This window comes from Protobothrops mucrosquamatus, unplaced genomic scaffold, assembly GCF_001527695.2.
Source record: "Protobothrops mucrosquamatus isolate PMUCROS unplaced genomic scaffold, P.Mucros_1.0 scaffold_148, whole genome shotgun sequence".
Classification (NCBI taxonomy): Eukaryota; Metazoa; Chordata; class Lepidosauria; order Squamata; family Viperidae; genus Protobothrops; species Protobothrops mucrosquamatus.
In genome coordinates, this window is record NW_015386224.1 from 397759 (window position 1) to 414186 (window position 16428).

Genomic DNA, 16428 nt, shown 5'->3' on the forward strand with positions numbered 1-16428 from the left:
TTGATTTATAAATAACTGAGGAATGGAATTTGAATTCTCTTCTAATATCCCGGTGTTGTGGGGCAGGATAGAAGCAATTCTCCGAAAAACACACCAAATCTTTATATTGTTAGCCGCCCTGAGTCCGCAAGGAGAAGGGCGGGATATAAATGTAATTAAATAAATAAATAAATAAATAAATATTGGAAATGTGCTTCCCTAGAGAATGAGAACAATCTATGTTTTGGCATTTCTGAAATAATAAGTGTTGTTTTTTCACACACATATATACATCTTCATGCTATTATGTTATACAAAGTGCCCAAAAAGAATAGGAAGTGGCAAGCCAGCCATTTAAGAAAATGCCACGGTCATTAAGCAATGCTGTTCTTTCAAATGGGCATTTTTTGAGAACTTATTTCTTCTTTGTTCCTCACATTTTGAAAGTACTCCATTCCCACTGCATTCAAGATACCGTTATGTTTCTTCTCGCACCCAGTTCCATATAAGAATGTGACTAGAGGCATGGTATTATACTGTACATAACCATTTCTGATTTGTTTTGACACATTCTTTCTCTGCTAACATTTGCATCCTGCTCACCATTTTTCTACCAGAATATGCATCTCTTAAATCTTCTCATTCATTTTCCCATCTTTAGTAATGTTCCATCAAGGTGCACAAAACAGGTACTTGCTTTGGGGGGGGGGGTTGCCTTTATGTATGACTTATAATAATTCACTATTTTCAGTCTCAAACACTATCTGGTCTTTGATGTATTAAATTTCAGATGTATACTCCTTCTTGCATCATATATTCTAGCTCAGGGGTCCCCAACCCCTGGTCTGTGAACCGGCACTGGGCTGCGGCATGCCAGAAACCAGACCACACAAACAAACAAAGCCCCACCCATGGGATGCAGGCACTACATGAAACCACGCCCCCTACATTCCGCAGAAAAACCTCTCTCCATGGAACCGGTCCCTGGTGCTCAAAAGGTTGGAGACCTCTGTTCTAGCTAACATTTGCTAAGAATTCTGAATTTAAATCCCTATCTCCTCCTGTCTCTTTGCCCTTTTGCCTGTGCTACATTGCAGCACTCCTTGCCAGCAGTGGTGGTGGTGGCAGCATCCCCAGGCTCTACTTTGCTCCTCGTGTTGCCACTGTTACCAAAGAGTTATGCCTCAAGCCCCATGCCACAGCCAGCCACCATGCCACAGCCAGCCACCCCAGTGCCATAGCTCAAAGCCCCAGCCACTTCCACCACCCTTTCTCCCAGTTCTGCTGTCCCCAGCTGACTTTCACCACTTCCTCCCCTGCTGATGAGGTGTACCCAGTCTTACCCCTATGCAAGGCAATGCCTGGCTGACCAGGCCTTCACGAGGCCATTTGGGTCCTTCTCCAGATTGCTCATGCCATTCTAGGCACTTATGACCATGCCATTCTCACAATGCTTTGGAAAGCCTTTGGAAAATCTTTATAAACCCTTATAAATCAAATTTGAGGCCTTCCAAAGCATTACGAGAACGGCATGGTCATAAGTGTAACCTGCCTGCCTAGTAACCAAGTGGCTGTAACCTTGGGGACTGGGTACATGTATCATTTGTTCAGTGCCGCTATAACTTCAAATGGTTTCTCAATGGATGGTCATTAAGTGAGGATTACCTGTAATCCCATTTTGTTGTCAGTTCAGCTAATTTGGATGTAATTCCCCTGAGCGTCTAGGGAGGACATTCCGTGTGCAAGTCAACTACTCTGCTTCCACAGATTCACATTTTTTGTTCACAACTGAACTAGGCTGATCATGTAAAATTTTCAAATACATTCATACAGCCCCCCCCTCCGCCACCATTTTTTGTTCCAATCTTAATGCCTGTCTTCCAGCCTGAATTCCATCTTAACACGGATTGCTATAATCAGGTTAATTATTCAGGCATTGCTGCAGAGCTGCCTGAAAAAAAAAAATCCCAACCCAAGGGATTTGGAACTCCATTTCCCTCAAAAGAAAGCTCTTAGACCCCAGTTAGCAATGCTCCATTACCTCTTATGGAGTCAATCCAAGGACAAATATTCCAGGGATATGAAATGAAAATATTCTGCCAGTGTAAAGCAGGCCTTTTCAGTGTTGATGGCTTGATATGTTGCCGAATAGGATCAGCTGTATAATACATGTATTTGATTTACTGTAACTCTATGCATTTAGACTTGCCTATTTTTAACTTATGAATACAGAAACATTTCTCTGTTCATTCTCCTCATGTATAAAAATGAAAGGTTATGGCTGTCTGACTCAGTGGTATAAGCTTAAAAAGTGGTCTATAGAATACAGTGGAGAAAAAAGCACATTTTAAATGGTAAATGTAGCTTTACACTCCATGCTATTGCTAACAGGTGATGGATGTTCTACCAACACTACAGCTGATGTTTTATTGTGGGATCAAATGGCATCACCATGACAAACTTCTTGGCATAGGAAGAAAGGAAATCTTTTGCATTAAACTACTGAAGATAAGTTAAAATGTGGGGGATGAATGTTTAATAGAGTTCTTGAATATGTGACAAGAGAAAATGGAAAGTCCTCATAAGTCAAAGCAGAGAAATGGACTGTGGAGGTACTGCAGTACAATCTCAAAAGCCAAGTCTTCCAATTTCACTGAAATTTACTCCCATTTAAGTATGTATAAGATTGGATTTCAATGAGCTTTCTTGATTTTCTCATTATGCTGGTCCGTAATTCTAGTTCTAATAGGGCAAAGAACATCAACTTCTAAGTATTCATTTCTGCATATTGCCAGAGGTTTAAAAAATGCAAACTCAGAAATGGTAAATGTGGATAAGTCTAGATTTTTTTAAAAAATCCAGCAATAGCTTCTGGCAGTTGAAACGTAATGGTCCCATAGGAAACACTGCTACTTTACATAAATGGAGAGTAGCTTATAAAGGTTACCCATTCCTAATTTATTTTTATTTATTTATTTGTTTACTTGTATTTTTATTATTTTTACAAATAACTCAAGGAGGTGAACATATCAACACGCTTTCCTCTTCCTATTTTTCCTCAACAACAACCCTGTGAGGTGGGTGGGGTTGAGAAAGTTAATGGCCCAAAGTCAGGCAGTTGGCTTTCATGGCTAAGGCAGGACTTGAACTCATAGTCTCTACAGCGTCTTGCTTTCTAGCCTGGTGCCTTAATCACTAGACCAGTGGTTCTCAACCTTTTTAATGCCACGACCCCCAACCGGTCGTAAGTTGAGGACTAAACCGGTCGTAAGTCGAGGACTAAACCGGTCATAAGTCGAGGACTACCCAACCAGTCGTAAGTCGAGGACTTTCCCTGCCCGGGAGCGCCGCGCATGCGCGGTTCCACCCCCTGCGCCGGCCGAGGCCTAGCTGGCAAGCGGCAGAGACGGAGTAGGCCGACCACCAGCTGGCCCAGCTCAAGGGAGGTAAGGCACCCGCCAGAAAAGGGGGAAAAAATGGCGGACAGCCTTGCTTGGCGACCCCCGTGACATGGTCGATCGACCCCAAATGGGGTCGCGACCCATAGGTTGAGAACCGCTGCACTAGACCAAACTCTCTCCCTCCCCCCCGCTCTCCTCCCCCTCCCCCCTTAGTTTGCTAATTTAGGTTAACAAAAATAACTACAAATAACATTTTATTACTAGCATGTTGATAACTAAATTGCATTTCAGGGAGTTCCAGTCTTCCATAATTCACTGAATCTGGTGACTCTGGTCATTATGGTCATTGATGTCAATCATATCCTATTAATACTGCCCTGGAAGAAGTACACTTTTACTTCTGGAAATACAGAACTTGTCTACTGGCCTGAGACTGTTCCATCTTCCCATTTTAAACAATCTTTCATCCATCATGACTTTGTCATCTACAAGTCACAAAATAGAAAAGGCAAAGTAACCCTGATGAAGATGATAGTGATATCATGTATTGAAACATTACTCAGAAAATACATTAATATTTAGGAATTCACTATAAATTGTATTTCAGAAATTTAGTATAAAGTAGAACTGTATATGCTTTGCAAATATTGGGAAGAAGTGCCTTGGACCTTACATGAGCACGAACCTTTTTGCTGGGAATCAACTCATTTGAGGGGTACTTAAAGCAGTGACATCTATTATCGGGCTCACTCAGAAGACAAAGCTGCTTTAATGAATAGCTCACGCACGATCGGAAGTACTTCTGAATCATTTTGGAGGGGTGCACAGCTCTAATTGTAATCGCCAATCCTGATCCTGTGATTTAGTGCTCTGAAGAGCAGCTCATAGCACTGGGGGTAAGAATGATGCTCTTTAAAATACAAAGGAACTGGATGCACCCTATAGAAGTGAGACAAGTGTACTCCCACTGAAAAGCACCGCAAAGCTTTGAATCACATGAAGCGAATCCAATCCTTTGCAAATGGCTCTTGGAGAATGACGCAAGGAGGAAACAAAGCTTCAAGGCAAGGCAAGACAAACCTGATCTATAAGCAGAGCGAGACGCCCAACTCCAGCAGCTAATTGTGGAGGCAAGAAAGGCGAGCAGATTATTAGTTATTTGGATTATTATTATCATGACTGCAATATCTTAATTTCATTGCCAGAGGAAGAAACTTTTTTTTGAGAGGAGTTCTCTTTCAGGTTCCAGAAATGACCCACCCAGCCATGAGTATGATGACCTTTGAGATGGATTTTCCATTGTTCCTCAGGAGATTATGAGTAGCCACTGTACTAATCTTGCCTCTATCAAATAGTGACAACCTTTTTTCAAAAGCTGTTTTTTTTTAAACAAAAATCAGTGCTTTTTTTGTAAAAAAAAAAAAAAAAAGGTGCCGGAACTCACACATGTCATACAACCCGCCTTGCCTACCCTACAAGGTTCCATCCAAAAAAGGTGCCGGAACTCCGTTCTGGGCGTTCTATGACACAAAAAAGCCCTGACAAAAATCATCCAGATGCTGAACTCTACGGTATGAATGTGATCAAGGGTCACAGAATTCTGCTAACTAAACAATAGTTTGTTTCAGCACATTTATAACTTGAAAGAGGAATGAGTTCTTTTAGAAGCTTTTATTGAGAAAGTAGGATAGTATAATTCAGATTTATATTATGGTAAACTAAAAAAAAAACAAAAAACATGGGGCCAGGAATTGAACTGTTGGCAAATGGGCATTGCAAAATACAACCTCAGACGTGTACAGCCTTAAAAAAGGCAGCCCCGGTCATGCTGGTATAAAAGTAGCAGCACGTTAATAATTTGGGCCCCCAGTTATTCCTTGCATTCTTTGTGATGAGCTACCTCAGTTGCCGAAGCCTGCTGTTTTAAAGGCAATAAGAACAGGAGCATCTATAGTCTTAGCACCTGGGTTATTTATCATTAAAGCCAACGCTGCTACACTACATTTTATATGCCAGATTTTAAAAAGGGAGAACACAAGTATGGTTAATTTGCTTCTCTTCTTTATATATAGTGTCATGACCCACCACTGCTTTGTCCCACGAGAGGGGGGGGGGAATAGAGGGAGAGAGAGAGAGAAGAGAGAAGAGATTAAAAAAAAACAAAAAACCACAACTCAAAAGAAATCTGTAAGAAACTCTCCCTCAAAATTCCATTAATAACCTCTCAGCGCCTGTTTAGGTTGCAGGGTCTGGCACTAAGAATGTTTTAATCTCTTTCAGCAAAACAATGTCTCATAATGATGTACAGGACGCTTGCCGTCCTGATGAAGAATCATACATAATTCAGCACCTTTCACTTGGCACCACTGCGATATCCTCATTAGCCGTGGCTCACGGTGGCTGTCAGATGGTGTCCATGCGAACGCAGGCATTATATTGTCTTTTGAGATGTGCAGCTGCTTCCATGACACTGCCAGTACATAAAAACATGACGCCAGTTTGTTTTATTTAGTGCTAAACCTTCCAGTTTGTAAAAACAAGGCTGACACAGAGCCTGACACGAGGCAGGGAAAATAATTAGCTCTCATTTTCTCAGGCTCCTATTTCCTTCTCCCCGCTGTGCTCCCTTTCCACTAAACCACCACATGTCAGTCGAAATGGGAGGCAATTAGTGGGCTCATTTCAGTCCCCACAACTGTGCTGAAAAGAAAGTATTTATGATGGCACAATGAGCAGCTGAAAGATTAAATAACATTTGCCTTTTGAAAAGAAAATGACTTCTAGCTAAATGGGCAATTTTTGATTATTCTCAAACAAGCTTAGAGTAGTTTGGCTTTTTAAAAAAAAAATACAAGAAAGGAAAATGAGTCATTTTTAGGTGAAAGAATCAAATAAAACTTGACACAGTAATGCAAATAACTGATGTTTTATTGCAAAATATGTAAATGTGTTATAGCCTTAACAATGGCCTCTGTCTTGGGTCGAGGGGGACTGCTGCCAAGCAGGCACCACTACAGGAAAAGGTTGCCTAAACAGCAGGTTGTGGTGGTGGTGGTGGTGGTTGTTATTGATTCCCACTTTTTAATAGTATTAGGGAAAAGATTTTCATTAAAAGTAATAAGCAAATAGAGTGAAGCATCAGTATATTTGAGTTGTGGGGTTTCTGTACTACCGGCAGTTTCACCAGATGTGGGAAAGCATCCCAAATCTAATGCAATTTTGGCTGAGAATGGCAGAATTAAGTCCTTGAATGTAATTAAAACAGGCTGTATCTTTTTTTAAAAAAGAAAAGAAAAATGCTTTGCTTGCTGTTCTTTTTATTTTGAGTATTGTAAGGTGGAATTTATGCATAATAATGACTTGTTTAGGTGCTAGGAATAGCTGTGTGTCTCCAGCCCTTTTAAAACAGCAGGTTTCGATGGGTTAGATGGAGAAATTCTAGAAAGGAAAATTATTGTTTAAAGAGAAACACCCATGAGTTTCAGGATTTTTCATCGCCTAAGTGACTGCAAGAAGATATATTTAAAAATCTCACAGGCTGCTCCTATAGCATCTTAATGCTTGCACGGATGCAGCTTCTGTGAAGAATAGCAAAGATTAGAAGGTTAGGATGATGCTATTCTGTATAAGGGATGTTGTCAATTTGAGTACCTAATTTAAGATGATCGTCCCGTTTTATTTTTTTAAGATATTTGAGATACCATCCCAAGGGTTTAAAAGATGCATTTTTCAAGTTGCCAAAGTTTTGTCTTTATTTGGTTCAAAAACTTTGCAGAGATCTCTATAAATTCATCATGCAGGATATTCTAAATATTTATTTTTTTAAAAAAAAAAAATCTCTTATTTTTCTTCATTATTATTTTTCTTAGCCTTCCTCCTAAAACGATCTAATGTGAACAATCCAGAAATAATATACTGTAGTTTCAACTATTTGCTGGAGAATAGAGTGGTCTGTGCTCTTCTAAAAAAATATTCTTTTTTCCTTTGTAAAGTTGTCATGGTAGACATTTTCATAAAGTTCCTCTAGGCAGGTTCTTCTACATTAGAGTAGATTTTACAGTTAGAATGACCTGAGTGGGATCCAGTATTCTCCATTATTCTCAAGGGACTTCCAGTGGAGCTGGTGGAAGGTCATACAACAAAATGTTTCACTGATTCCTCCTCCTTTCTCTGTTTTGAAGAGTCTCTAGCTGAACAGAAAATACTGTTGATCAAGGGAAGCAACCCTAAAGTTGCAGGGAGTGGGAAGAATGCATGCAAATTGTTGTCTCAAGCCCCACTCCCATCCACCCCAAAGAAGACAGCCTCTCTTGAATCTCAGTTCCCCCTACAAATGAAAAGATTCTGGTGAACAGAACTGGACTCCTATCTCAGAATTCCCAATAATTGGCTGAAATGAACTTTAGTCCAATGGGAATTGGACTAAAGTAACTAGCAGAGGTGTTTTCCCAAAATGTTTTCCAGTCAGGGTTTGAGACAGTACTGAATAAACAGGAACTTGAATAATGTTTAAGCTAGCACCATTCTACATCATTATATCCTCTCCTGTAGAAGAAGATGGCCTGATTGTATAGGAAGGAAGCTGAAACATAAGCTCTCTCTCTCTCTCTCTCTCTCTCTCTCTCTCTCTCTCTCTCTCTCTCTCTCTCTCTCTCTCCATAAATCTAGGAACTAAAGCAATAAATCATGCAACTGCTCAGAAATTATTATTTAAAGAACCTGGTTCCAAAGTTATGTTATTTTCTATATTGCTCGTACAGCAGAATGCAGAACTGAAGGGAAGCCAGGGGAATAATTCCAGTAACAGTTTATTGGATTTATTTTGTGAATCTCTCTTCAAAGCAGTATAAAATGAGTCTAACAATCATACAAGTAAATACAACCTACAAAATCATCAGTTAAAAGATAGGGCTGTGCAATTCTTTGAATTCAATTCCAAAATGATTCTTTGGACCATGCAAAAACATAGCAACACTTTAAACATTGTCTGTGACACTTTAAAGAAGCCACGTGAATCTATGTGATGCTGGAAAAAGATGCAACTTCTTTAAAAAGTTGCAAACAGTTGGTGTGTTTCTGCCCTGCATACTTTTTTGGGGGGGAACTAAATCTTCAGTCCTGCACAGTCTTTCAAACAGATTGGGTTCAAGCAGACTTAGTTACTATCTGTGTTTCATCATTTATTTATTCATTGATTTATAGATCTATATTCACCCTAATATTGAACAATTCAGGATAGTGTGTACAATGTTCCTGCCCTCTCTTTCTCCTCCAACAACAATTCTTGAGCTGTGAGAAAGTGACTGCCACAAAGTGACCCACCAGCTTTCATGCTTAAAGGAGCAGTAGACTTCACATTTTCCCAAATTCAAGGCCAACACCTTAATCACTACACCAAATTTACTTTCATACCTTGAATTTTGCCCAGAAATACAAATAGCTATCAGTGGAAATGATAGGGAATCACATACACCAGCCACATTTCCCTGAATTCAAGGCCAACACCTTAATCACTACACCAAATTCACTTTCATACCTTGAATTTATACCTTGAAATACAAATAGCTATCAGTGGAAATGCACTAAAAAGGGAATCACATACACCAGCCACATTAAACCTTTGTTCATTAAGTGGATGAACTGAGCTTTCTTGAAACAAGTTAGTCTTACATAAAATATATTAAGAGATTTATCACCTGGGCCAAATCATATGACATATTCAGAAACAGATAGAGCTTGCATGGTACTCTTCCCTTTGCTGACATTCTTCTTATCACCGCTAAAATTTAAACATTCAGATTTAAGGTTTATTCCTGGAATAATCCAAACAGCAAATCTGAGACTTCAAAAGTAACTCAAATTAGAGTTTTGCTTTAGCTTAAAGTGCCTGTACCTGGATTAAGTTTTCAACATCCATCTGTGTAGAATTTTAATCATAGATCGGCATATATTGAATGTATCCCAGGTTTCCTGGTGCAAATATCTCCGGTGAGGTCTATCTATCTTGATAGGTTTGATCTCAAATTGCTCATCACCAGACAATCAGAAATAGTAAAATTGGCATCATCAGGACTAGTTATGTAACCAAACACAAAATTTCAAACTCTATGAGCAAACATGCCAAAATACATTTTTGCAGTTCAGAATTCCAGAACAGGCAGTCCTAATTTAACAACTACAATTGGGACCAACAATTGTGGTTGCTAAGCGAAACCATGGCTGCTTTCCGTGTTGCAGCGAAGAAGTATCTTGTGAAGATTTTAAGGACAGATTAATTCTGCTTCAGAAGCAAATAAAAGGAAATCTTCATTTATTTACCTGAGGACCCTTTCCAGGTTTTAAATGGTAGCCAAAAACAAGCTCCAGATTCAGCACTTTCACCTCACTGGCCTCATTTTCACTGGCAGAATCCTGCCACAAAAAAGAACAATTAGTCATTTTGGTTCACCTCAGACTTCTGTTGTTGTTTTAAGTTCAAGACAATGCTATAATTTGAGTTGAGTATTTCACCATTTTGCACAATGACTGAAGCAGTCTGGCTCAATTTAAATCTTGAGTGTAAGAAAGAATGTTGTATTATTCAGGCTTTAAAAGCAAATATGTAAACCTCTAAGGGAGGTGTCAGATATTCCCTGTGCAGCAGGGCCAAAAGGGATCAGGAATCCCAGCTGGAAAATCCAGAATTGTGCACCTGGAAGGCAATCTCATGCATTCAATCTTGGTCTTCCCCTTTTTTTCCTAGGGAATTTTTTATGCCTCCCATAAAAGAACCTTAAGAAATTGAGAAGTTCTGCAAAACATTGGGTACTGCACTTGCACCCTTATCAAGTGGGTAGCAGTTGAACCAAATTGTCCAAACCTGGAACTATAAGCTAGCAATGCAAGATTCCCTCACCTGATTCAAGCAATTCCTCCCTAAGGTCAATGTGTTATAATTCATAAAGTACTGCAATTGACTCCAAACTTCCAGTCATATGGCAAGAAAGAGGGAGACCTGTTGCATGATTTTGCTTTTCTATCACGCAACAATGGTGGTCATCAAAATTCACAATACTGGGTTTGGATTTTTTTTTAAAAAAAGAACTGTTTATTCAACAAGGCAAATTACATGGTTCAAAGTAGAATGGATGGGTTCACACACTGAATTCATCCAGAATCAAATTGGTTGTATTATGGCTTAGTGTTATACAAGAACCTAGCAAACCCTGGAAGAATTGTAGGTGATAGAGAGCCATGCAGAATTTGGGGCATGAATGCTGATTGTTTAATTGGTAAATGATACAGCATTGCTGAAAGTTATGAAAAAAATTAAAAATAAATTGCTGTAATATTGGGTCCCAGTCTAGATTGATGTGTAATAGCCTGGCACTCTCTGACCCAGATGGATCAATTGCTCACTTTTCTCTTCAGTATTGAAATTTTCTTTCCAATAAAACAAGAGCATAGATTATTCAGAGTTCTCCAATAGTTACAACCAAATATAGACTCTTCTCAAGATAGTTAAGCCTGGATATGCTTTTAGATTTGGCTGATAGTAATAGCAAATATTAGTACAAATGTTTCACATAGATTTCTTGTTTAATCAAAATAGAATGTTTTATTTGGCCTAGTATGATTAGACACACAAGGACACACCATACTTACCTTAATCAGAGGTGGAAAATGAAACATATTGAAGAAATCCTGACATAGCTTCTCAATGGCAGTCTAAGAAGGAAAAGAACAGGGAAAGTTAAACACAGGACATGACTGCAAACAATTTCTCATGTAGCGATCTCATAAAACATTCAACTCTGTGGGGCAAGAAGGCACTTTTTGGTCAGTCCCCTCACAGAGCACCATTTTCTTCTATCTGTTGCTCAGCAATCTTACTTGCTGATGCTGGAGAGCAGATGCACGGTCAGCCTTAAGTGGTGAGTGAAGTATTGGAGTAGTGACTGAACTGCAGACTACCTGTCAGAGTCAAGCATCCACACCCGATTGGGTCTTATCAAGATGCAAATATCTTAGAAATGGCCAGACTGGACCAGAGTGGTACCGATTCTGAGTGAAAGCAGTTTTACACGGAGACTATAAAATGGTAAATCTCCTGGTTAAATAAAATGGCTGATGCTGATGATGGGCATTATCTACTAAGCTATGGCTTTGTTGGACAGTGTCTACAGATATTTAATAGAAGTAGTCTTACAATACTGCCCACATCGTTTGGCGTCTGAGCTCTGATTTACCACCACTTTGCTTCCCCTCAGCTTTTAAAACGTTTGTGATCAAGAATACTGTTTGCATACATAAATATTTGTTTGCATATATTTGCAATGCTTTCCTTATCTATAGGAGTGTGAGAGCAATTTTTTCAATTCCTCCCCCCCCCTTTTTTTTTTGCAAGAGTAAAGAGCTGCACCTACCTCCCATTCTACCTCATCCTTGCTACCTATTCATGATATCTATACTCAGCACATCAATGTTCATAACCAGAGGTTTGTGACAAGTTGTACATGTGTTGTGCAAAACAATATAAGAAAAAGATTTATGAATATATCAAAGGCCATGAATACACGCTTAACATCTCAGCAGCTCATGAAATAATATGTATTGTATGTAATCATTTTTATTTTAGTAAATCTGGAATCATTTTTGTCATAGATTATCAGCTTTAGAATTTAATACTAGAAATAAGGTGTTCTTTTCATTGCTTGATGATCACCCAAAGTTTGCAATTTAGATACCTTCAAATGAATGATGTGTCCTTTGGAAAGAATTCCCATGTCCTTCAAATCTTCTTCTTCCAGAAGAAGTAGACGTTTTCCTGTGATGTGATGCTCTTTAAACATGCTAGCATACATGCTCATATCGCCAGATGTATCACCTTAAGATCATAAGACATTGTTCAGAAATCTAGACATAGAAGGATCAAGTTTTGTGAGTGCATTTCTCTTTCAAGGGGCTTTTTGTTCTACTAGCACTGATGATATTACTTAATTTGGGTAATGAAACATCTGCAAAAACAGCCAAGACCAGAGAGCACCAAGAACCCCTCATTTATAAATATAAATATTTGTAAGCTACAAATATTCTCCTTTATTGGGTTTGGGTCTTGCTGTACCCTAAAGAACACTCCATTCTCTGTGAGCTAGTGCCTTAGATTTCCAACATGAGAACAGCAACAGGCAAACCTTGTTCTGTACCAGCCTTCAGTAATCTTTTAAATTAAAAAAATTATAAACACCAATTATTTAGAAAACTAGTATACAAATTTATTCTTGCTTTAATTTGCTGCCCCCTGCTTTGCCAATGTGCTGCTTCAACAAAATCCCATTAAATGAACAAGGTTTTCCTTCTAGACTCGGAAGCAGAATTCATTTTATACAGAATTTCCGTTGGAATCCTTGTTTCTCTAAAAATATTATGCTGAAAATATTAACTGAAACTTTTATTGGCTTCATTTATTTCATGCTGTCAACTCAATGAGGATGTAAATTGAGTAATATCTATCAGCGAGAGATGTCTTAATATTCCCATATTCTGGTTGAGGGATTTGTTCTTTTCGCTTTACTGAGAAAGTTAGCTAAGTTCCTTTGAATCTTAAGACAACTCAAAGGGTTTTTTAAATGCTTTTTCTAGTTGTATTAGAGCTTTTAACCTTGCTTAGTCTATCACCACAATACTTTTATTCATTTAGTTCTTGTGAGCTAGACATATATAGAGCCTTACCTTTTCTAACGAGCTGTTGCATCCAAAAATACTGTGAAGAAAGGACATTGATTTTATGATCTGAGGCATGAAAAGCTTTGTATGGCACATCTAATCAGAAAACATGTTGAGAGGAAAAAACGTGGTCCTGAAAGCTGTTTAAATGAATAGGGATTGTGTAAAAAAACACAATAACATACTTTAATCTTACATCTGAGATTAAAATTTTGCAACCAGGGCCAAATCCAGCTCCTCTCATCAGTTGCCAATTCAAAGGAAGATGTAGACTGACGGTGACTAAAGCAGAAAGATGAGTTGGCAATCTAACATGAGAGAGGGATCAGATTCTGCCCTTGAGTCCACATTCTGTCTCCAAGACGATCCTTGAGTAAACCTAGTTGTTGGCCAGGGCACCGTAAGACAATTACTGCTTACACTCTCCATAGAATATCTCCATTTTAATGTGCTTGAGGTTTTCAGCCCTCATTTCCATTTTTTAAAAAAAAAAAAAATCAACAAAAAGTTCTAGAATTATAATGTAAGGTAGAAATTACCAGACATATATTTCTTCTTTGAAATAAATATGTTTATGCACAGTCATTTGTAATTTAAGAATGTTTCCTGTGCAGAAATGTCTCACTGTTGTTTATGAAGTATAAGTTTAAACTTCCATTAAGATATTAATAATAGGTCTGAAGGCAAAACAGTCCCACCATGTAGGACCGTAAATATAAGAAAAACTAAAATGCTAACTTCTAAATTACTACCAATGGACATATTACTAAGATCCTTAGTTAGACTGCACAGGATATTTTAGATTAATGCAATTTGCTTTACACGAGGCTGTCCATATTCAGAAGCTTCAGTCAACACCAAATGCCGCAGCCTAAATGCTGATGGGGAAGAACCAATTTACCAGAGTAGCACCATTTCTACTGGAGCGGCCTGTAGCCTTCCAGATTTTATCCAAGGTGCTGTTATGGCCTACTTCACTGCTTGGACCTTTGTTAACTTCAGGACTACCTGTTGTAGCTAAACTCTTCCCATCTACTATATTCCATGTGAGAGGCCAGGATGCAGATCATCCCCTTTCAGAATATAACATGGACATGAAAGCAGGCCTCCTTGATTGTAGTCCCATCGCTCTGGAATAGCCTGTCCATAAGTTCAGGTTGGTTCCTTCCAATTTTCATTATGGGAATGTGTTACAGCTGTTCCATTGCAAAGAATTTTGATGCAGGGCATGTCACCTAACCCAAAGGAGCTGATTGCCCAGAGTTGAAATGATATTTATTATACGTTTTTAATTTGCACTTTGCAGGGTCCTTGGTGCTCTGCACGCTTGGTTATTTTATTGCAGATGTTTCATTACCAAACTAGATAACACCATCAGTGCTAATAGGGAGTGGGGTTTACTCTTATTTTATATGTTAGTGGCTTGCCCTGTCAATGTTGGTGGGAGTGGTCTTGATGGTTCCTTGATTGGGCTATTTACTGTTAGCGTGTTTGTCTGAGTTGATAACAGCTGACAGTAAACACCAGACCAACCAAGGAACCTAGCACTGATGATGTTATCTAACTTGGTAATGAAACATCTGCAAAAGCACAGTCAAGCTCAGAGAACACCAAGGACCCCCAGTTCAACCCTGAGCTACAAATATTCTATCAGAATTTGTATTTTGTTCCATAGATTGTAAGCTGTCTAGAGTCTATAGATGTCAAATAAGGTTACATAATAAGTAATATCAATTAAATTAGATAGGAGTTTGCATTTGACTTTCTCAACATCTCTTTTCCAGTGATGCTATGAAAACACTTTTTCTGGGCCACCTTCTTTTCTTCTAAGACTCTCTTTACATTGTTTTCTCCCTGCCAGTAGTCTGAACTTCCATGTATCTCATAGACGTGAACATCTACCATTGTGAACCTGATGGAGGACATTTATAGAAAAATAAATCCACAGTCCATTCCTCATTGTTCATTTTAAGATTAAACTACAGGAAAGAAGGTGCCACAGACAAATGTTGCACAAAACAAAAGTAAAGTTTTAGCCCAAGGATGGGGAGTCTGTGGTCATATGTGGTTAGACTGCAAACCCCGTTATTCATAGCCAACATTCTTGATAAAAAATAAACAGACTTGTAGTGCATCAGTATTAAGGGAGGGACAGATTTCCCATCATGGCTTAGGGTGGCCTTTGCTTAACGAAAGATGTCTTAGCTAAATTGAAAAATATTGATTTACTGTAATTAATAAAGGCTGCTTACCACATCTTCTTCAGTCCATGCACCGATATCAAATGATGGCAGCAACTGTGTAAGAAATATGAATTTAAAAGTGCAGTTTCTTTTTTTTGTCTCTATTTCTTCATCTTCTCTTAGTATATGGTTTTTATTTAGCAGATTCTTTGCAAATTTTGAAGATTGAACTGATATGTTACTGACAAAAAGATGATGTGTCCCCTTTTCCTCCCCATTTAGCCAGGTTATTTGTATTCTAACTCATTTTGGGTAACTTATGATATTAACAAGACTGTGGTTTTGTTTGTTTTATTTTTTACATTTATTTGCCAGATCAGAACTTCAATGTATGCTATTCTATGTGTACAAGAACCTCAAAGTGGAGTAAACCAAATTATCATAAGTTAGCTTTTAATTAATATGTCAAGTTCTAATTTGAACTTTAAACTTAAGACAAATTCTAATTTAGGTTTGCAAACTTAGTATTGAGGAGGCTGTTTGAGATTCGCTTTTCAATTTTGTGTGAGTTATGTAAATTGTAATGAATGGTTAGTTGATTGCCTGTTAAACATCCTGCAATGATGGAGAATGTCATTCAAAAGAAATGAACACTTAAGACTTGAGACTCAGTTCTGAAAACTACTGCACACTAGTGATATGGTGGGGAACAGAAAGAATGTGTCACTGAGTTATTAATTTATTTTTATTTATTAAATGTCTAGCCTGCCCATCTCACCTAAGTGGGCAGATTACAGCAACAGGTTGTTAGATAAGCTGAGACTGAATCCACAGGGAAAAACTGAGTTAAGATCATCTGAGTAGGATTATGAATAAACTGTAAGATTATGAGTAAGATTATGAAACCCCCCCAAACCTTTGGCTTTTACTGATTTTACACTGGTTTCCTGGATATGAACTAATCCATGGTAAATGTAATAATATTTATTTATTTATTTATTTATTTGTTTTGATTTATATCCCGCCCTTCTCCCAACGGGACTCAGGGCGGCTCACAACATATTTAAAAAACATAGACATGTTTACAACCCCCACCAGATAAAACCAAATTAAACCAATATTTAAAGTTGTGCAGTTAAAATTATTCTTAAAAAACCCGG

The 16428-nt window shown here is 38.3% G+C and overlaps 1 protein-coding gene across 1 annotated transcript in view; it reads right to left on the reverse strand.

The window, feature by feature from the left end:
* MAP3K20 (mitogen-activated protein kinase kinase kinase 20) overlaps positions 1-16428 on the reverse strand; it is a 113305-nt gene that overhangs the window by 14036 nt on the left and 82841 nt on the right. The window contains exons 13-17 of the mRNA XM_015819305.1: positions 15338-15382; positions 13092-13122; positions 12107-12246; positions 11025-11087; positions 9699-9791 (exon numbers count right to left, since the gene is read on the reverse strand). Coding sequence (XP_015674791.1) covers positions 9699-9791; positions 11025-11087; positions 12107-12246; positions 13092-13122; positions 15338-15382 — 372 coding nt within the window. The remainder of the gene's footprint in view (positions 1-9698; positions 9792-11024; positions 11088-12106; positions 12247-13091; positions 13123-15337; positions 15383-16428) is intronic.